General features: G+C 41.8%; 1 protein-coding gene across 2 annotated transcripts; it reads left to right on the forward strand.

The window, feature by feature from the left end:
- The first annotated feature begins 1,704 nt into the window (after window positions 1–1,704).
- MCOLN2 (mucolipin 2) lies at window positions 1,705–22,607 on the forward strand. 2 transcript variants are annotated; one of them, XM_015636531.3, is made up of 14 exons: window positions 1,705–1,846; window positions 5,149–5,308; window positions 7,342–7,515; window positions 10,938–11,082; window positions 11,624–11,711; window positions 11,842–11,938; window positions 12,404–12,503; window positions 13,968–14,083; window positions 15,170–15,319; window positions 16,682–16,783; window positions 16,919–17,041; window positions 19,474–19,680; window positions 20,814–20,929; window positions 22,134–22,607. In XM_015636531.3, the coding sequence occupies exons 1-14, from the start codon at window positions 1,797–1,799 to the stop codon at window positions 22,168–22,170; spliced, it is 1,665 nt and encodes a 554-aa protein (XP_015492017.1). In that variant the 5' UTR covers window positions 1,705–1,796; the 3' UTR covers window positions 22,171–22,607. The 2 variants fall into 2 exon arrangements, with proteins under 2 accessions (XP_015492017.1, XP_015492018.1); XM_015636532.3 differs by lacking the exon at window positions 1,705–1,846 and adding an exon at window positions 2,221–3,909.
- Window positions 22,608–22,710: the final 103 nt, after the last annotated feature.

Genomic DNA, 22,710 nt, shown 5'->3' on the forward strand with positions numbered 1-22,710 from the left:
TTCAGGTTTCTGACCTGCTTAATCCTTGGTGTTTAAGATCTTCATCTGAATATTCTGCTCACCTGAGAAGTGAGGAAATGCTGTGTTTTCTAGCCTGCAGGCTGCATTTGAGATGAAGTACAGCTCTGCCAGTCTGTGGCTGCTGCTGTTATGTGTGGGGTGAGGGTTTTTAATCTTATCAACACATGATGTGCTGGTTATGGCCTTGCTGAGCCAAGATGTGTGACAATGATCTTACTCTAAAAAACTCCTTGTGACTTCAGTGTATCAGTGATCTCAACATTAACAATGCTGGTAGCACATGTAAAGCTGCATCCTGGAGACATCGGTATCTTTATGCTGATACAATCAAGCAGGAACAGATAGAACTGTAAAATGCAGTTGGGGTGAACAAGGAAGCAGACAAAGCATCTGATAAACTCATGCTTAAATATGCCATCCTAAGGGAAACAGAGCTTTCAGCCCTGACTGAGAAGTTGAGGAGGGTAAGAGATTTTCTTTCTTCTGATTCTCACTAGGCTCTAGAAAGTCACCTAAAAATACCACTAGTCAGTATTTCCTCATGAAACTAAGATGCTGAGTGCTATATTGGGCAACAGCTGTTTTAATACCAAGGCTTATTTCAATGCCAATGTTTTGCATATACAGTTAGGGAGAACTCGTTTTCAGCAGAGCCCAGATCTTTTAACAAAATGAAGTTACACTAAGAGGAAGAGGTGGTGGGCTTACTTGTTTCTAAGTTCCAGTTTCCATGTTGGATTGAAGCACATTCTCAAGGGAAGGTAAACAGCGAGTGTGCGAAAGAGTAAGAAATGAAATTCAGATGTGCTCATACCTACCCAGTATTAAAATGTGCAAAAGCACAGTTTATCTGGCAGATGTGGGGACAGGAATGGAGACAAGAGGTAGGACAATACACAGACATTGCTGTAAAAAACAAAAGCTGTGGCTGGACCTGTGAGGAGCATCCTCCTGCCTCAAGCAGTAGCTAATAGAAGAGGAAGCCTTAAGAAAACTTTCATGCATGAGCTGACACAATGCTCTTGCAGCTAATGTTGAGAAACTGCATATGGATGTTTGTCTGGGCTTTTGTTCCTTCTTCTTCCTTACACAGCGTGGTCACAACCAAATACAGCATCATCTGAGAGCATTATGTAAGAATCCTGTGCTGCCCATGCTCACTGGGTGGGCAGGTAGAGAACTCGGTTGCTGCAATGATGCCTCTTATGAGTCTACATTCTGTTTGAACGCCCTGGTTTGGAGCAACTGCATAAAACCACATCCTCTGAGGAACTAAATACCTCTTGACCTGCAAGACGACCAACTCTGTAGTAGCTAATCTCACTTGCAGTCTCCCTGCATATTACCTAAGTGTCTACAGCTACTAGCTGCCAGTAAGGTAATTGCTGTTATCGCAGAATCGGAGATTATGCTGAGTTTGGAGGGGAACCGCAAGGATGATCCAGTCCGACTCTCAGCCCTGCACAGGACATTCCCCGAGTGCCACACCAGCCCCACATGGGACATCCCCAAGAGTCACACCAGCCCCACATGGGACATCCCCAAGAGTCACACCATGTTCCTGAAAGCACCGAGCCTTCCCCTTGCAGGCAGAGCCGGCGCTGGGGTGCGGGCCCGCGGGCGGCCGGGCCGGGCTGCGCAGGGCACGTGGCCGGCGGGCGCCCTCCTCCGCCGGGCCCATAAAGGCGGCGCGGCCGGCGGGGCAGGGTGCGGGGCCCGGGCTGCTCCGCCGGAGTCCTGCCCCGTCCGGGCAGCGGCCGAACCCCGGCGGGCCCATGGAGATCCCCCTCAAGTCCCTCCCCGGCGGGCCGGCCGCCGCCAGCGGGTGAGGGAAGCGGGCCGGGCCGAACCGAACCCTCGGGTCAGCGCGCCCGGCGGGCAGCGGGGTCAGGGCGCTCCTTCGCCGGCGGCCGGCGCCGCCATAGCCGCGGGGGCGCGGGGAGGGCGGGGAGGCGCTCGGGAGGGGCTCAGGTGGGCAGCGGGCTCAGGCGGGCAGCGGGCGCGGCACAGCCGTGTCTCAGGTGCCGCACAGGTAGGTCCTGCGCTCCGCCGGGACGCGGGCCGGCAGCGGAGCGCTCCGTGCGTGCCCCGCTGCGGCCGCTCCTCCCGCGGCAGCCCAGCGGGTGATGAACCCTGCACGGGAGGGCTGTCCCCTCCATTTCGGAGAAGCTAGGGGCGATGCCGTCCTCTGGCGGAGTGCTGAGCTTAGTTAGAGATCGGCAAGGTGAAGCTGGGGTTGCCTAGGCTGATATGTAGAACTCAACTCAGTGATGGGGGTTTTTCGGGTTTTTTTCTCCTTCTTGCCCCCTTAGGACCCCATCCTTCTCGTTAATATCTCTTCAAGATGCAGAGCTCAAGTAGATAGATACCGCTGATATGGAGCTCTGATGGACACTGATAGTGTCGCTACTCACTGCTACAGCAGTTAGTTACTCATTAAAGAAAGTGGCTGTGCTCACCTAATAAGTGCATTTTAGCTTCTTGATTCAGTGGTGCTTTTTCTGCTGGGTGAAGAGCTAACTACTACAAGTGTGTTTCATAAGTAGGTAGCTGTAAATTGTAGTCCTTACTGTAGAAACCTCTTTCTTGAGCGGAATGTTGAGCTCCTCAATGCCTCTCTACAAAACAGTCAATCAGCAGACTGTCCTACCAGCTACAGCAATAAGGCATTTGTTACAGTAATGCAGCTATTAGAATTGAGTTGGTAACAGTTTTAATATATGAGACACATAACACCTGGCTGTGCATCTAAACATGCATTACACAGTCTTCATTCACAAAAAATTTGGTAGTGTCACAAAACACTCTATGGAGGCCCATTGAGTGGTGTTAATTACACTAGTGTGTCAGAATTTAATTGCTTCATTGCTCTGTCTTGAGCTGGGTACTTTGTTTCAATTAGGTTTGGATTATTAGGCTACTGACCATGTGGTAGAACTAGATGGTTTGTTTAAAATGTGGTACGTCACTGGTAATCTCTTGGAGCTTTTAAATTTCTTCAGTGCTTTGGTTGAAGGTTCTAGTTCTGCTGGTTTAATGTGGTCTATTTGGATGTAATTTTTAATCTATCCTAGAAATGAATGAATTGAAAAACAGTTGATGTGTTTTACCTGTTTCACCTGCTTAAGAAATGAATTATTTCTTCAGTACTACACCAGATAATGCCTGGTTTTTATTGGAAGACAAAGTCAAACAGTGATACAGGCTTGAATCTTGGATCTCTCTCTTAAGCTGAAAAAATGTGTCATTTTCTTTGACAGATATCCTGCTCATAATTTCTACAGTTAATTAATAAAGGGAGTTAAAGACATCAGTGAAATTAATGCCTAGCCACAAATGAGAGCTGTGTAAAGATGAAAGTGCTATTAATGAACATTAAGTTTTTGGCATAGCCGTACAGTCTTGACACACATCTTTGAAGTAAACCATTATGTTTTTCATGATACCTGTTTGAATATCAAAAACCCAAAATGTTTATTATAAAGTTTGATGTTTGATTTGTGGAGGTTATGGTCTTTTTTTGGGTTTGTTAATTTATTTTTTTGGTTTTTAAGATTTGTCACTTCTAATATGCTTTTACTGGAAGCTTAGGGGAGGATTTTGCTGAAGCCTTGGAGTGGTTCTTATGTCATACCTTCATGCTTTAAAATTTGACCAGATTCAGCTTAACCCTGTTCTGTTTCCTCTTTCCTTCCCACCTTCTCCTGTCTCTTTCACTCTGGGTTAGCTCTTGTTCACTGTGTACCCACACAAATGCTCCTGCCTGTTGGAGAGAAGCTGGTGCAGGAGCAGTGATGTCTTTGGGTGTCAATGCAGGATTGCAGTATGTATGTACCTGTTTCCTTAGTCAATGCTGGCAGCTGTAATTATCACACGCACTTCCGTCAGGTGTGTTTATATCTTTCAAGGTTTTTGTATCTTAGACATTACTAAAGCTAGTCCAGTATGTTTTTATTGTATGTTTAAATAAAGATGCTGCCCACAGTTTCTTTTTCTTGGGAACTTCCCAATGTTTTTCCTGCTTCAAAAACCAAAATCATCCTGCCTCTCATCATCTTCATGAAAAACTGATTTAAGGCTGTGTAGGAAAGATGAGCTTTTAACATTAAAATATATTTTTTGTTGTTTTCACTTCCTCTTCTGAGGAAGCACCACAGTGTCAGCTTTACTGTGCTTCTTTAACTGAAATGTCTCTTCTTGTGAGACAGCTGGTTCTAGCAAATCAAACATGCTTTGTGATCTGCAGTTTGAGCTTAAATATCTGTGTACTTCAGATAAGTGAGGACACAAAAAGTAAAAAATGATAAAGTATTCCAAGTATCTGAAAACTTGGAATCAATGCTTTTGGTTTTGAGCCTCAGACAAAATGTTATCCTTTATAAAATTCAGAGCATTGGGAATGACATTCTGAATGGTAAATGGGACTGACAATCACCCGGTGTCAGATATGATCCTCTTAACATGTAAAGAGAGAAAAATTACAAGCTTGGTTCTGATCTGTGTGTAAAGTAGGAAAGTTCTGAAAACTCATGATGCTGGAAAACAGGGTTAAAATGATCAGGAGATGGGGAAAGCTTTTTCAATGTCCCATTCAGTTGAGAAGGAGAAACATAAGGTGATTTAAAATACAACAACAGTACTCTGTACTCAGTCCTCCGATTTTTATATGCCCGGGTATTTAAATATATAAATGTTTATGAATTTAGCCCTTGAAGCTGCATGTTCATAACAGAAGTGTGTGCAAAGCCTGCTCTGGTTTAATCTTTAAGACATCTTTTTCTTCTGCTAGAATGTGGGTTATCAAGACAAATATGTTAACATTGGTCCTTCTTTGTTTCAAATGGATTTTTGAAAGAGTTATAGCAAGTCTACCTTTCTTTCTGTTACAGACCCTCTTATTTAATGCCTGCTAATTATTTGTCTAAATGATGTGTTTTAATGATCAGATGTGTTTGAATGATTTTTAATGATGTGATCACAGGGAAATATTTTTTGCATTCCTGTAAAATAACCCAAAAAGTGTTTTGGACCTTTTCTGTCATGTGGTGATCTGTGATGACACTGCAATGAGCAAATGGTCTGCCAAAGCATTCTGTTGGTTTCTAATTAATATGTTATTTGTGGCAGAAATATGATGACTCAATCAGATTTAGATCTAAAAGAGACAGCTTTGAAAGAGGATTTGAAGTTTTACTTCATGAACCCATGTGAAAAATACAGAGCAAGACGTCAGATACCATGGAAATTGGCTTTGCAGATTTTGAAGATACTTATGGTTACAACACAGGTAATCCTCTGTTTTTACTCTTAGAGTGGCAGTGATGTGCAAGAGAAGCCAGCCTGTGTTTTTGGGTCTTTAGCATCCCTGGGTATTTGTTACTGGCTTGAACTGACCTCTTCAGTCTATAAAGAAAAAATACTATGAGAGGTATTTCAAGAGGGAAGAATAATATCAATTACAAAAGCCTCCTGGAGATTTTTGGGGCAGTGTTTGACTAGGTATTTTGCCATTTTTAACATAACACTTTAAAGCAAATAACTCTTCCCACTAAATTCAGCACTGTCTTCAGGCTTGTTATCACAATCACTGCTTTTTGTTACATTCTTAGATAAAAGTTTCACTGGACTATTTCAAAAGTGACATTTCCTGATATCTAATCAGAAAATTAAAGTATCCATATTCAGTGGGAAGATGCTATGGTTTATGATGATGATGGGATTGCTGAGCTGCAGGAATTGGATGTGCCTCTTGCTTCTTCAAATAATGCATTTGAAAAGTTGTGTACTGTTTGAGCTGTAGAGGCAAAGAGGGTGTTTGTAAACTTCAGTGGTTATTTAATACTGACTGCAGGTGGAGGGAAGCAGAATGGGACACACATATAGGTAGAAATTACTTTTTCTGAGCCTTTGAAATGCAAGACTGACATCTGACAAGTTGCAAGAACAGCTAAATATACATGCTGAGTTGTGGGATCCCTGGTTTGTGTTTGAGTTGCCTGCTCTGAATGGATTGAAGCACAGCCCCAGCTGATGTGTGCTGGTGTTTTATTGACCATAGCAGGCTCTGGGGTCTGGCCACTGCTGGTGCCTTGCTGTGCCCAAATCCTGACAGGCCTCTCTCTGCAGGCAGGAGTGGGATGTGCTGGTTGATCTGTCTAGGCAAAGCAAATTGAAATAAAGAGATTTTCACTAGTGCTGGCACAATTGTGACCCGTAGAGACAGAGCTGATGGGGACAGGGCTTGTATTAAAGTGTGTGGGGCAGGGAGGTGGTGGGCAGTGTGAGCACACTGCAAGCTGAAAGGAGGGTGTGCCCTGCCTTTCTTTGCTGGCAGCTGCACCTCATATGTGGGTTGTTTCTCTTCCTTCAAAGACCAGGCAGTAAACTTTGCATGTGAATGATGACACGAAGCATGACTTCACATGTCTCTGGAAAGGTGCAGTACTGCCATCTGTCCTAACCTACTGACTTCAATTTTTGGGGCTATCCCTGAACATGTAATTTTTCTGTCTGCTACCCCAGTCTCTCACTATCCTTTGTGAGCAGAAGGGGTGCTCTGCTGCCTGGTTTTCAAAGGCCACAAGATTTTCTGAACTGCTGCTTGAGACTTTTCTTGTCAGCCCTTGGTTTTGCTCAGATGTCAGATACGTAGCTGGGGCTTGGGGATATCTTCCTGCTAGTGTACCTATGAAGAAGCCCTTGCTGAAAAACCAAGCAGTTTCTGGGCTCTGCCTATGTTTTACTTGGTGGTGGAAATGGGAACAGCCATATGTCAGGGGAACACAAATCTTCAGTAGTAACTCTGCTGTTTGCTGTTCCTGTTCTAGCCTCCTTAAGCAGCACCTGGGTCAGGCAGGTGATGCTTTTTATTGCTGTAGGGTCCCATGTAGGTTTGCACTAATCCTGTGCCATGCCAGGGGCAGGAAAGGTGCAGGAATTTGTCCATGGCAAAGCAGACCATTTCAGGGGTATCCGGTCCTGCTGTTGAGTTAGCTTGTCTGCCCTTGGCATCCTCCACAAAGGTTTTTGCAAATCCCAGTTGGAGCTGTTGGTCCATGATATGTAAAAGGTGCAAGTGATGTAGCTGTCTGTTCAGCTGCCGCACTTAGATTTGTTTCACTTACCCTGCATGTGATAACCTTGGCTTTGGTGATCTCATGCCATCAGTTAACAGATTCTGTGCTCCTGCTCTAGCAGAGTTACAGCAATAGGCACCTGTCTGGTTTGTAATTTATTTATTTATTGTCGTTTAAAGCTGTTTCCAAAATTTTGCTGCTTGACCACTGTTCAAAATTCAAATCTGTTTCTTTCTCTTGTCAGCTTGTTTTTTTTGGTTTGAGTAACCAGCTGGTGGTCTCATTCAAAGAGGAAAACACTGTTGCTTTTAAACACCTATTCCTGAAAGGCTATTCTGGAACTGATGAAGATGACTACAGCTGCAGTATATATACACAACAGGATGCTTATGATAGCATTTTTTATGTTATTAATCAGGTAGGTATGAGTGTGTGTTTATAATTGTGTTAAAGCTGAAGCTACATCTGTAAACTTCTGCTAAGTTTCTGATTTTCTGTTTCTAATCTTAGATTTCAGTTGGGTTATTTCAGTAAATTCAGCATAGATGGGGTGTCCTGAAGTTTTTGATGTCGATGAATTTTTGTCTCTTGGGGATGAATCCAAAGCAGAATTTTACTCAGGTAGTTCTTAATACCAAAATCCAGAAAATCTGAAAATTTATCATCTTGCATGAACTGGAACCTTGGTTTAGATCTTACTTTGAAGACCTATGGGCCTGAGTTATACCTATGTATGCTTTAAAAATTATGTTGTTAACAGCTCTTCTGAACTGCAACTTTGTAGTGAGGGCTGAAGGCCTCAAAATGGGGAATATGGCACTTTGGAGTATAGAGGCATTCAGGATGGTATTTTAAAGAACAGTCCCTTTACAATTGTCAGAGCAAAGTGAGCAAATCTAGGATGAGAATTCTGGAAATGTTTTTGTATTTAATATTAATACATTTCAAAGTCACAAGATGAAAGACTCTGGAATATGAAATGTCTCTTGCATTGGGAATGATGATAAACCCAGAAATTATTAACACTGGAAGAATAAAAAGTGGCATTTAACCAGCTTTCATTTTCACTGGCCTTGGCACATGAGCTCTGGCACCTGGATTAAAGCAGTGTTGCCACTGCAGCTGTGCCCAGCAACATCTGGACATTGCAGGGCTGTGAAGGGCCAGACCTCATCTCAATCATCCACTCGTGGGGGCTTGCTGCCCTCCTGTCCTCTCCTGTAAGCTGCAGCAGAGCCACCAGCAGATCAAATGTGCTGGACAGGACCAAAGACTCTCATTCCTGGCATTTTCAATTAATAGTGAAGTAGTTTTCTCAGTCTTTCTTTGAACTCTCCATATTGCCACTGTTTCTGCAATAAACCATACTTGCTTTCTTTTTTTCCTTCCTTGCTTGCTTTGTTTCACTTTCCTTCTTTTGTAGGCACTAAGGCTGAGATGAATTCCAGATACAACATAGTAGAGAAATAATAGCTTTGTATCCTCAAGAATGAGCCAGGCATCAGAAAAAGGTCTCTCCATAAAATGTCTTTGTGGTACAAATGTAGTCATATCATTTAAGGAGATTTAAATTGTGAAAACTGGGTTCTTTAGTGTCCTGTGGCATTCCTGAGACTTTTATGTCACATGTAAGAATTCAAAAAAGCATGCTTTCAGGTGAACATTATGACTACTGTTGCCTTTATTTTGTCTGCCTTTAGAGGGTGCCTTGTGTGAAGAGCCAGTCTAGATAACTCCTAAACTAAAAGCAAAGCTTTTTTTTTTAATTATTTATTTTGAGATGGGCAACTAGAAGACATGGGATTTGGTGTTCTGGTTTGTATTTTTGAAATGCATGGTTGGGTGGGTGAAGCAAAAGGATATGGCATTATGGAAAATAATAATTATGCACAGCAAAGCTGGAGTTGTAAAAACTGAATTTTAGCCTTTGTGTAATATACCACTGGCGATATTTGAACACTTTTTTGAAAAACCCCAAACAGAGCAGCAACATAAAACCCCAAGCATACATTTACACTTGGAAGAATACACAGGTTTTCCTTGTTTCTCTATTGCCTTCAAGCTGAAGTTTCTATTACAAAGCAGCTGTGTGATTTTGTTACTCTTGTGCTCTGCCCTGTGGCAGAGCCTGTAAGACCAGGATATTCTGCTGCTTGCTTGGACATTTATAAGTAGGAATTTTGCTTTTACTGTTTCATAGTGTTGTTTGAAAGTGGCATGTGGGTAGCCCAGCACCTCGTGCTGTGCTGTCAGGAGGGCAGAGCCCGAGAGCACACGTGGGTGGGACAGCAGCTGCTGCATGCAGTGATCTGCAGAGGTCCTCGGTGGGATGAGGAGCTGTGACTAAACTGCTGTTTCCACTCACTTGACCTGCCTTAGTCAGATGTGGCTTCCTTATCTTGCTCTGAGTTCAGACCCTGGCAGGGTGAGGAGGCCGTGCTTTACTCCTGGGCTGTCTAAACTGGGTACTCGAAGTGGCACTGCAAGGCAGAGCTTTGCATACAGGTGTGGTGGTTTGTGTTGCAGTTCCAGTTCTGCACATGGAGTGTGTGGTTGTTAATGGCTGGTGGGATGTTGTACCTCACAAGATGGGGTAGTGGCCACAGTGCCCAAAGGAAGGGGGAAATAGGATGACAATGAAGCATAATAAGGAAATCTGTGCTAAAGGGGAAAAGGGGCTAATCTTAATCAAAGCCAGCTGAACAAATTTTTAAGTAGTAGGAAACTTTGCCTGACTTTCTATGTTTGTTTACTTCAGGCCTCCAAGAAAGTTAAATGCTTTTTTGAGAGCAGACCACTCCTGTATGCTGCCCTGAGCTCTTTTTCTAGATCGGGTGATGATAAAAACTAACACATTGCTATGAGTTTATGCATTCTTCCCCAAAAGGCCATGGGTGTGTCTGGCTTCTCTTGGACAGAGTTAGGTCTTGGGAAACTGAGCTGGCAGGCAGCTGCCTTCATGGTTAGTCATTGATCTTCTGTCCTTCTTGGGTAGCTGTTGAGGAGCCAAGGGACACCAGAAGAGCTGTGCCCTGGGGCTTGCCTTGCTTGTGTAGGGATGGAAGGTGTGACTCCAGGGATCAGAGGGTAGCTCTTGCTTCCAGTAGACACCAAGGCTGTGTGGAAAGCAAGTCTGGAGGGGACTGGTCTGTAATGTAGTTCTTGGTGTTGCTCAGGGCTGATCCATGTTTGGACAATGCTTGGTTTGGGACAGCTTTATTTGCTTCCACTTTCAGTCCTTGTTTTCAAGAGTATCTTGCAAACAAAGAAGGTGACTTGTGCTGTATTTTGGAGTAAGTGGAAAAAGAAAGTACCTTCCTCACAGGCATGTTTTCAGCTGCTTCTGTGGTTGTGTAAAGGAGGCAGGTTAGGTTTTGGAGGCTGCTCGAGCTCTGTGTGCTCCCTGGTTGCTGGTTATATAGTGAATGCATGGCTTCACTCTTCTATGGTCACACGGGGAGCTGCTCTGGTTTTGATCTTGGTGTGGATTTGATAAGAACTGTGACTTGGGTCTCGGTACAGCAGTTTCAAGTGGTGTGAAAACTATCACCTAATGAGGTGCAGATATCCCTGGGGGGTGTGTGGTCAGCAGCAGTACTGCGCTGATACAGGGCTCCCTGTCACTGTGTCACCAGGATGCTGACCACTACTACTGAGTGGCCAGCACCTCTCTTGCCTGTAAACTGAGTGGGAAGCTTTTATGTGAAAGTAAAGATTTTTTTTTTAAAAATTAAAAAACCTGTATTGATACATATAACTTTGGGGTTTCAGTTTGCAATGTAATGCAAAAAAGGATGATTTTTCTCCAACTTCTACTTCTGTTTTTGTTTTTAAACCTAGTACAGGCACTTAAAGAACATATCCCTGGGGACACTTGGTTATGAACATGAAGAATCAGGTTTAAAGATCTGTAAACAACAGTACAAGAGAAGCACAATGCTTCCTTCTAACGATACACTGAACATAGATGTTTCTACTGAAACAGGTACAGTACTTTAGTACTTAAAATGTCTTGCTGTAGAGTACTTAAATTCTTGCTCTAAAGCTTAAAACCAATAGCTTTCTGTGTGGCAATCACAGGAACATTACCACGCTTCTTGCCTATTTCCTTCTTGGCTTTCAGTGCCTGTCTAGAAAAGATAGCTGTGATTGAGAGGCTCTCTTCAACCACCTACAAATCTTTGTAGTTGATGGTGAGGTGATGTTTTGTTGTTCTTTTTCTTAAACACACCTCTTCCCACTCTGTGCAGGAGGCTCAAATACAGAATTCTGGATGCTGGTCAGTCTGTCCCTTTGATGGGTGGGTGCCCTTACTGCCCCTCAGAGCCGAGTCCTGGCTGCTAGCTGCTCACGAGTTAGGACACAACAAACCTGCTTCTGACCCCACTAGCTGGGCCTCTGAATAGGTTTGCTCAAAATTAATGCTTTGCCTGTTAGGACTTGCTATAGACACTGATCATCTCAGTTTTAATGCTACTTTCAATGTGAAGTTTTTATGATAACATATTTTTCTCTTGTCTTTCCAGAATGTATCCTTTTAAAGCCCAAGGAGCTAACTGGTAAGAAGGCAGAACTGAAGCTGAACTCTTCTTTTTTCAATCTTGAATTTTACAGGTAAAGCAATGGGGTTTTTTAAATTATCCCCACTTTTCCTTTCATATTAATATGGTGGTTTCTGATTTGTGCAGTTTGTGTATATTTCTGTGATATTTAGATATATTTGTATGCTTTTTCAACTCTCCAGGCTTATACAGGTTGAAATCTCCTTCAAGCTGAAAGGCATTGCTTTACAGACAATCCATGCCCGTGAATTGCCTGACTGCTATGCATTTCAAAATACTGTAAGTGAAAATAGGCTGTGGCACTTCCAATCATGTATCTGTAATGAGAACTTAAGCTAAGGTGTAGGTGTCATCCTCATATTTAGCTTCATCCTCATATGCAAGAGAAACACAGCTGAGCATGTCCTGGCCCTTACCCCTCCTTCCCAAAGGCTGCTGAAATGGTGTTGCTGTGGGACAATGTTGCTTTGTAACATATTCCAGTTGGTAAGCTGAGAAAGGGATAAGGAATTGTTCTTCATCTAAAGACTGAGTGTGAGGTTTGGCCTCTTGGAATACTGGTCATTAGGCAATACATGTAATCTACTCAAATTATGTCTACACCGTTGTTTATGGTGACAACTTTCTTAAAGCCCATCTGATCAACAATATTAATGCATGCTGTGTCCAAAGCACTTAGTGGGATTTATTTTTCTGGAATGCAATCTTGCTAGTCCTGTTTCTGATGTAGCTCTGTATTTTCAGATAACTTTCAATAATAGAGCCCACAGTGGAAAAATCAAGATCTACTTTGATAGTGACACTGACATTCAGGAATGCAAAGACTGGCACATATTTAACTCAGGTAAGTATGGTGCATGTATGTTTGCATAACAGCAGTTATGTATCTCCCATTGTTTTCCCTGGTCTGTAGAAGTCCTGTTCATCCCTCTGCCCATAAAACAATACCACTTGCATAATGCAATTCAGTACCTCTTGCTAATCAAGAGGTAGGAAATAATTCCTTTTGTTTGGGTGTTGTGAGATGACACGATCATCTCTGCATACCACTGTGTGTTAGTGAGCTCTACCTGCAAGGAGGATGAATGTTCTTCCATAGATTTTTAATTGTGCTGCTCTGAGATAACTCAGTTTAATCCACTAACTGGATAAATTTCCAGCTGAAGTCTCCTATAGCTTTTTTTTTTTTTTTCTTCTAACTGATTGAAGCATACTATTTCTGAAAGTTTGTTTTTCATGTTGGCTTATTTTTTTTGCCACTGCTGGTAGATTAAATGATGTACATGAACAAAGTCTGGTATCTGCCATGTATTGCTAGTGTTAAGGCTTGGTCTGACAGCTCAGGAATGTGCACTAAGGGCCCCTTAAAGGAACAGTAAAAACGTGTGACAGCACTGTGCAACTGCTTCACCCATGTGTTGACTTGCGGTAAAGGCCTGTGATGGAACAGAATTTTTCAGTGTGCTATAAATATATATCTTGATTAATAAATGTCAAGTGGCCTGCCTTTGGCCTTGGTAAAGTCAGCTTTTCCCTTGTAATGCTGTGTTGTAGCGATATTGAAGTGGTAATTTATAGGCTATTCTGAATAACCTTAAAGTGCCTTGGCTTGTATCTTTGTCCAGTAATTTATTGTGGCTGTCTTTCAACTACCTGTTCTTGACTAGTTTATTTTGTGTCTAATTACCAGCTGAGGGAGCATGCATAATTCAGTAATAAAGGTGTGCTGAAGGGCTATTGCAACAATTAAAAACAAGTATTGGCCTCTATTTCATATATTTTAAAATGTATGTTATGGAAAAAATAAGGACCATTGATGTGAGGAAGCAAAGGAAGACACCTAATTTGTGTTCACATGATGGCTTTTAAACTTGTAGATGAAAAGAAAACAGTACAGAAAGTCCAACAAGTTTCTTATTGCAGACTTTATTGTAGGAATTTTTTTTTAAAATTTGATGTTTCAATACAGACCAAAGCTGTGTTTCTTTTGCCTCATGTAGTTGTAACACTGTGGAAGCACAGATGGACAGGTAAAAAGGAGTATACCTGTATTATCATATCAATTTTTTGGGTTTATTTTGAAGAACTTGAACATACTTTTCATTCTTGTGGCCCAGTCTCTATGACTGTCTTGATGTAATTCTCTGTTGAGCTGTGCTCAAGATACGCTTGCAGGAAGAATACAGCTTGTAACCCATCTGCTTATGGGGTGAGAGTATCTGAGCATGAATTGTTACAAAATGTCACATAACTTGCATCAAAAGAGATGTGAAAAGAAACCTTACTTTATTTCCTTGGCTCTTTACAGTTCTCCAGAGGAACACTCAGTATATTCTCGTCTTTGATGGATTTGTCATACTAAGTTGCTTGGCTTCTCTCATCCTCTGCACACGATCCATTGTTCTTGCCTGGAGACTACAAAAGGTAAGCCCAGTGCTCGTGACCTTCATGCTAATTTGGTCTCTGCCTCCTTTGCTAATGGTCTTGTGAAGGGGTACCTGTTGAAACATGGAGTATTAAAGTGAGTAAATCTGTTGCAAGATGTCCCTCTTACTGTTATCTCTAGAAAGGATGTGTAGGTATCTTGGTGGACCATTGCTAACTGTGAATGGATTTTATTTCTGTTTGTTTAGTGCTGTAATTGGAAGTATTTTGTTGTATCTCTCATTGGGCAAAAGGAGACTTCCCCTAACCCCTTCAGGATTTTAGACAAAAAGGCTTCTGAGTCTTTGTGCTGCAAACAGGCACTGTGTCCTCTATCTCCAAACCACAAGTCTTTCTTCCCTGGCTTCAGAGTAGAATTCCTATAGAGGTCTAGTCATAAATTAATGCCTTAACAAACATCCCTCAAAGCCAGCTCTAACTGGAGTAAATGTAAAGCATAAGACATAGTCTAACTCTGGCTGGTTTTTTTTATAAACATGTGGCTCATGAGAGTTAGAAGAGTCCAGGGTAGGTAGGATATGAAAACACAAATACTTGTTTATCCAGCTCAAGATATCCTTTTTGTAGCTTGGAAACAAGACCAAGAGTCAAGAGGACATGATTCAACATTGTCAAACTGCTCTCAGGAACAGGCACTTCACATTTATTCCTGAGCAAAAAGAGCAAGTGAAAGCAGATGGGCAGTGCTGGGCATAGAGGTGATATTGTTTGCTCTCTTGGAAATGAGAGCTCTTGCTCTGTAGTTGCATTTGATTTCTTTTTCACTTTTTTAGTTGGCTGGCCTTGCTCTGTCAGAAGTGGATAGAACCTATGGTAAAGGAGATAACAGGCCATGTTATGTTAGTGGGAATGGGTTATGAAATCAGGTGTTTTGCAGAAAGTTTATTTTCATTGGCCTAAATCCACCTTAAATATTTTCCTGTTTATTTCTGTTGCTGTTGAGAATTAGCTTTAAACTACTATTCCAGCAGACGCTATAGGAAAAGGTGTTGTGTGGAACTTGAATGTTGCCATGTTTGTAACTCAAGGAGACCTGTAACTAAATATCTAAATGCTTGTCACCAGAGATTTGTGAGTTTCTTCTTGGAGAAATACAAGCGCCGTGTCTGTTACGCTGATCGCCTGGAGTTCCTAAATGGGTGGTATGTCCTGGTAATTATCAGTGATGTGATGACAATCATTGGGTCAATCCTAAAAATGGAAATAAAAGCCAAGGTAAGAATTTCATACTTCAGCTAAAATACTGATCTTGCTACAACCATTTGTAATGTGCTTTAATTTGGGGACAGGTGGAAGTGAGCTGTAATAGTCAATAGTCATCTGTTTGCTTAGTTTAGTCCATTTCCTAGTGCTGGTTTATCTAATAACTACTTTCAGTCACTCTTCCCCAAAGTTTTTCAGAAGGACCATATAAGCTATACAAACATCTTATTCCTACAGTGCCAAGACCCCTAATCCCTGGTATGGGGCCTGTGGGTAGACAGTGCCTAACAGAAAGACCCAACAATTTGAATTCTTAGTTCTGTATGAAGTAGTAGCACGTACAGTACTGGGAAACCACGAGTCATCCCCTTGATGAAAGGTGGGGCTTGGTGGCTTGTAGGACTGGAAGCACAGCTGTCACAGCTTGCTTTCCTGGCAAGCATAGGCACAGACAGTGTCACCTGCTCGTCCTTGGCCTCCCTGCCTGGGCTTGCTGAAATCAATGTGCTTTGTCCAGCTGGCAGCTCTTCAGGAGGCTTTTTGGATTGGTTTTGTGGTTTTTTCCTAGGTTGTGGGTTTTTTGTTTTTTTGGGGTTTTTTTTGTAATCTTCAATAGATGAGTGTCAACAGTACATGTGTTCACCAAACTTTGTATTCTGGGAAAAACAGAGTAGGTGGTGTGCTGCTCCTGCTTCATGTGTACTGAGGCTCAAAGGGCAGGTCCCAGAGTGGCCTTCAGAGGAAGCTCTTGGGAGTCACTGTCTGTAGGGTGAGATGGGGGTTGAGGGTAGGAAAACTTGAGCTAGATGGGTCTCTTGTGCTTCCTGCAACCAGTTCTAGCCTTCTAAAGTAAAGTGCAAATGGATTTGGTTGTAAACTGTAGTAAAAACAATACTCAGGTTCTGAACTGCTGTCAGAGCCTGTTCAGAGCTGTAAATGTATGTAATCATGGAAAGAGCTGTAGTCCCAAGGGTCACTTTCCATGTAAATGATGGCTCACGGTTTTTTAAATAGTGAACGAGAGCTTCTTTGCCTAACAGCAAATAGTAACCTTCTTTTTAAACAAAAAAATTGAGTTATTCAATCTAATTTTGAAACTGTGTTGTAACCAAACCAAGGGCTTTTGTTCTTCCAGACTTTGCACTTCTACAAAATTTCAAGAATATCAGGTGTATTTCCATTTGCAGCACTGTTGTGTTTGATCTCAGTAAATAACTACAGTTCACATGAATCTAATTTCTGTGATGTAGCAACAGGATTTCAGTATTAGACTGCCCTGCTTTGTTTATTTGAACTGCTGTAACTTGAATAGTTGTCAAGCTGATATATCTACTGCTTTGTAACTTGAATACCTGCTCTGTTTGGATCCCTCAGAACCTCACAAGTTATGATGTCTGCAGCATTTTACTTGGAACATCAACTTTGTTTGTCTGGGTTGGAGTCATCAGATACCTGGGATATTTTCAAACCTACAATGTAAGGAGGGACTCAAATGTCTGACAACTGAAGTATATATAAATATACACATACACATGTCACTTTTTTCCCCAGGTCTCTCTCTGATTTTTTGCCTTTTTTTTTTCCCCTTCTTTTCTCCACTCTGACTTGTAGGTGCTCATTTTAACTATGCAGGCATCATTGCCAAAAGTGCTAAGGTTTTGTTGCTGTGCTGGGATGATCTATCTTGGCTATACTTTCTGTGGATGGATTGTCCTGGGACCTTATCATGAAAAGGTACATCAGCACCTTTGTAATGGTGTAATGATGGGAATCTGTGTTTATAACTCCTAGCCAAACCAACAGAAATGTGTCTTAAATGAAAATGTCTGTTTGAAAGCTGTAGTGTGAACGTGGGAGTGTTTTTCATTCCATCTGTACCTCCTCCTACCTTCTCCTTTTAACAAAATTGCTATTCTTACTTTTACTGTGCTCTTGAAGTCATTGTGATCTCCAACACCAGGCTGTTTGTGGTGAGGGGATGGTTTGTCCAGGCCATGTGCATTGGTCTGTCTTTTCCACTCTCTCCTGGCAATCCCAGTTCAATTGGCTTAAAGAGGCACTAAATAGTTCACTGGAACTTTTTTTTTTTTTTTTAAATTTCCTTGGCTCTGGCGTTGTTTTTCCAAATCTTTCTTGTGCCATGTAACTTCAGCTCCTAAATTGTGACTCATAAAGGGATGGATGAATGCTTGTTTGCTTTGCTTCCTGTGTGGGGGTGTGTTGTGGGTTTGTTTGTTTGTGTTCTTAAGGTTAGTATCAAAGTGTGTGCCTGTATGTCTTGTATGAAACCTGGGTGCAGCAGTAAGGCTTTGTATATTCTAGAACACAAGCCAAAACGACCCTAAAGCTTGTTTGCTTTTTCTCTTGGCAGATGCTCTATGTGACAGTTTGAACAGAGGCAGATTCCTGTCATGGCAAATTCTAAATGTCTGTTAATGACTAACAAATGTCTGATTTCTCGTTCTTGATCTCTGGGTGCACACAGTGTATGTGTAACAGAGACATTCTGCAGTGCTTGATTCAGCTTCCTCTGCCCCCAGAGCTTGCACTGCTCTAACTTACTGTTACTCTGTCCCTGGAGCAATGGAGCTACTCAGGTTCCAGGTTGATGACAATACATTTCTCTGGGATGCTGTGGGATCCTTTGCCACACTAGAGGCTCAATTGTTTATAACATTACGAGGCACAGCACAATTACTGTTGTAACTTCCCTGCAACAAGTACATCTGAGTCAAAGGAAGGATAGTCAACAACATGCTTATGTGTGAAAATGTTACCTGCTGCCTAAATATCATGTATCAATGCCAAGGGAAGCAGCTGTAGCTGTGGAGAATTGCTTTTGCTGCCAGCTCCCCAGTGTCCCACAGGAAGGTAAAGTGGCACTGTGCAAGGCAGGCCAGCCCAGGGCTGGCTTCCCAGGGCTCTCCAGCCACCCAAGCCATCCTGGTAAGAAATGGGAAGAGCCTTCCCCAATGTGCAGAAACACTGGAGAACTCTTATGCTCAAAAACACAGAAATGCATGCTCTACTGTAGTCAGAGGGAGGAAGTGGGTATCCTGCATCTTGTGCTATGTCAGTCCAGGGGTTTCCAGGTGAGCAGTCCTTAGCTGGTCTTTTTCTGTGTCAGTGCATCAAAACTTGAGTTCCTCAAAAAATACCTGTGCCATGCCTCCCTTTTTCCTGGATAATGTACTGCTGAGTTTCACAATGGCTTTAAAATTCAATTAAAAAAATAATAATAAAATAAGCCCTAGGTGTAAACTAGACCTGCTCTTCCTGTGCACCAATATGTTCTCCTTACAAGCATATAGCTCTTGACATCTTGTTTTCATTATGGGGCCATTATGTGTTAGTTCATTGATAATGCACAATGTTTTAATGTGGCTATTAATTCATATTGTCCAATAAATTATAGTTAAGAAATCCAGTTATTTAGAAGGACAGAGCAAAATGGGAAGTGAGCTTACCTGGTAGAGAAAAAGGTTTTAGCCTCTGGACATAGTCAGGTTTGGGGAAATGGAGTTTGGAATGTAAGAGACTGTCCTTGAAATTAAACCATGATTTTTGTACAGGGTGTGCTCCAGTAGCTTCATAATATAGCTATGGCTTGTACTTGCAGCTTATAGAAAGCTTTCTGAGTGACAGATTAATTCAGTTTAGACCATTTGAGTTCTGAAGGCTATGTGCTAACTCTATCCCCTTAACACAGTATTGATTTATTACCCATAGTCCAGTAATGCTGCAGAGCTGGGAAGCCAGAGAATGTGGATTGTGTTCCCAGCATACTACCACTAATATACAGTATAGATTCTGTGAAACCACTTTAGCTGTGCTTTGGGAAATTGAATGATACTTTTCTGCAGGTCCAGAATTGCTTGTAATTCAGTAGCTTTCTGTGGTGATCAGTTATTGACTGTTCTGCCTGTTGAATATCACAAGTTTTATTTCTTGATAATAAATATTGTTATGTCTGATGTCATGCTTAGTCAAGATGATACTTCCACCTTTTTCTATTACTGACATGTATATTTTGGCCTGAATGTACAGGAAAGCGTGGTAGCATTTGATTGCCTGGGTTGGCTTTTTTTGTCTGCTTTGAGTAAAACTCAAACTTTGAGTCTTGATTGATTTTCACATTCTTCTAATAATTTGAACTCATTTTCCAGTTTGAAGATCTGAACACAGTGGCTGAATGTCTGTTTTCTTTGGTCAATGGTGATGACATGTTTGCAACATTTGCTCAAATCCAACAGAAGAGCTCGCTGGTGTGGATGTTCAGCCGATTATATCTGTACTCCTTCATTAGTCTGTTTATATACATGATCCTCAGCCTTTTTATTGCACTCATTACTGACTCCTATGACACCATAAAGGTAAAGCATTTGTTTTCTGTTACACTTCTAATCAGTTTTGTATTCATTCTTGTTAATCACTCAGCATCATACTATCTACTGTTGGTTCTGATGTGTGATAAGATTATTAAAATCTTATAGTTTAGTCTGTGGCGAAATTGGAAGGGTGGCTGGTTTTGCTGACATCTCAGAGACGTGCCTTTGGCAGGAGTTTGGAACAGTTCAAGCAGATAACTCTAAAGTAATTTAGGTGTCCAGGCCTCCCTAATGTGCTGCTTGGAAACGTGTGGTTAAAAGGAAATGTCTTCTGAGAGATGCACCGCTTCTCATTCCAGTTAAAATTGTGCCATCCGTTTCCAGTATGGACTGTTTGAAAGTGAACCAAATTTTTGGTAATTACTTTCTGTTCTTGATCTCAAGATCAGGATCATGCCCTTTGTGCTCCTGGCAGCCTCAGTGACTAGTGGGAAGGCAGTGTGGATCACATCCTTCAGCCCTCATCTCTTTCTTGTCTTGGTGTCAGATACAGGCCAGCAGAATAAGGCTGGTCTGACCTGAACTACAGCTTCCAGACTGAGGAAGAGCTTCACTTTTGAAGCACCTCAAAATATAACTTAATTGTCTGCACTTCTTAGTTTACTGGATGGTCTGATCTGCAAAACGGTGTTTTACTGACTCTTCCCTCTGAGCATTTCCCATAGATCAACTGGAAGTTGTTTCAGTATGCTGAATTTGTTTTTGTCATAGCATTTCTTCAGCATGGCAATGTTGAATAGTCACACCCTTCAAATCCAGAATTAGAGTTCTTAGGGAAAAGGAGCCCAAGGCACTTGCAGTGAGCACAGCAGCTCACTGGGAACAAGGGAGAACTGATACCAGTATGGCCTGAGATCACTTGCTTGGCCTTATGGGCAGCAAACAAAACATAAGAGAATCTGTGAACAATGTGAATTTTCTGTCACTTACATCGCTGGTGGAACAAAACAAACTATGTAGTGTTTCTAGGATGGGAATGGGTTTTTTCCTTCCTACATACAATATTGAATTACTGAACCAAATAATCTGGTTTAACTGTCACACTCTAGAGGAAATTTTAGAATGTTTAATGCCCTGTAACTTTTCATGTGTTGTAAATGAAATACTTTTTCTTTCAGAAATACCAACAAAGTGGTTTTCCAGTAACAGATTTACATGAATTTCTAAAAGACCATAGCAGTGCTGGCTACAGAAAAGACAGAACTTCTTTTCCATTCATCTGCTGCTGCAGGAGGTCAGTAGAGTGCTTTTAATGAGTGTTTTGCTGAGAAGTACAACAGTTTGCTTCTCACTGCAAAATGCTGCATCACAAATGCTGAAGTATCCAGAATTCAGTCTGTGTAATATTTGGGCACTGTTGTTCCTCTTGTCCTTCAATTCATGTTAGATCTTCAGTCAGCTGATGATGCAAAGGCAGCAGTTCTGAGCTTAAATATGTTTTAACTGTTATAGTCTTATGGAAACTGCAATGCAGAAGCTGATGGGAGGACTGTGGAGTGCAGCATGAAACTACCAAGGGCTCTGGAGCAAACCAAGTCTTTGCTTCTAGATGTCTCTTCCTAAAAGCTTTACTACTAAGCTTGGAGTTGTTACAGAAAGTGAGAGGGTGATTCAGTCAGAGGTTGGTGCTTAATCCCAAAACCATGCTGTGTCTGAGGCAAACTGTTTGAATACCATCTTCCAGAATATTGGAAATACACCAGTAAATGTCTTTTAGGCATTGTGGCATTGGTCCTTTTTAAGCTGGTGGTGAGAGATGAGCATCTCATCTGGTGCTTGCTAGTCGTAGAGCTTATTCTTTGAATTCTGTTTCTGAGGCAACATAACACACTTCTGAAGCCCTGTTAGATACAGTAGGGATCTTGTCACTGTCCCTAGGCAGTCCAGGATAATTCATCCATGTGCAGAGAATAGTTGTGGGCACTGTGCAAGGAAGCCAGGCTGTGGGAGAAAGAACAGTCCAAAATGTGAACACTTATATACTGATGCTTTTGTGAAATGAAATTTTATGCTTTTGCTGTACCCTGGCAGAGGGGGACCTACCCTAGGCAAAAAAGGAACATGTGAGATAATGATGGGCAGGTATCTCAGTGGTTGCTGGGGGCACATGAAAACCAACTAGTTAACAAGAATTCCAGCCAGCCCCAGCTTCAGGTTTTACATGCAAGTCACTGTGCAGAATGAGATTAGTGTGCTTGAGAATAATAATACACCATAATTTGCTGTGCAGTACTGAGGGCGCAGGCCTGGTAGTTGGAGTGAAAATCTAGAGCTTTTGCTACTGTAGCAGTTTTTGCATCATTGTCCAGTGTAGGCATTGGGGTTGTATGTGGAAATGGGAGAGCAGAGAACAGAAGGATCAAAACTGAGCTCATATGGATGGATGCTGCCTATTGCATTTCTTGCTGAATGGAGAATTGTGAATTTTTTCTTTGCAGACAACAGAGTGATGACAACTTGATACTTATTAATTGATGGCTACACATTGAAAATCACCACTGATATATGCAAAGAAAGCATAGTGGTATGGAGAAGGATAATTCTCCAAATTGCAGTGGAACCTGCCATCTGGATCTGCCTCATGAACAGAATTGTCTTAGCTAATTAAGGTTTTTGGGGAAAAAAAGCTATTAATGTGACAGCAGCTGGCTGACCAACAGGAGTCCTAGAAGTCTGGAAGAGAACTGTGAAGAGTTCTGTATTCTTGCCTCATGTTAGAGAAGACTGATCCTTGAGCATTGTCTGTGGAAGCTCTGTTTGCTAATGACCTTGAGGAGGAAGGAAAATTGCCTTGAATTAACTGTTCTTCTTAATAAGAAAAAGAATTATACTAAAATGATTTTTAAAAAATAATCCTGTGTTTAAAAGTATTAAATAAAAAGAAGTCAAGAAGGGAGGAGTTTTTCACTTGATGCATTCAGCCTGTCATTTCTACTTGGCACATTAAATTTATTTGAATTTAATTTATGTAAAACTAAAAAGCTGCACAAAAGTGGAAAGTAATTGCTGTTTTCC

The sequence above is a fragment of the Parus major genome, chromosome 8, assembly GCF_001522545.3.
Source record: "Parus major isolate Abel chromosome 8, Parus_major1.1, whole genome shotgun sequence".
NCBI lineage: Eukaryota > Metazoa > Chordata > Aves > Passeriformes > Paridae > Parus > Parus major.

Bases quoted from the DNA above. Each gene is read 5' to 3' on its own strand.
- MCOLN2 (XM_015636531.3), top strand. From the start codon at position 1,797: ATGGAGATCCCCCTCAAGTCCCTCCCCGGCGGGCCGGCCGCCGCCAGC. The intron at 12,504-13,967 runs GTAAGTATGGTG...GGCTCTTTACAG, and splicing joins CTGGCACATATTTAACTCAG to TTCTCCAGAGGAACACTCAG. The intron at 17,042-19,473 runs GTACATCAGCAC...CTCATTTTCCAG, and splicing joins TGGGACCTTATCATGAAAAG to TTTGAAGATCTGAACACAGT.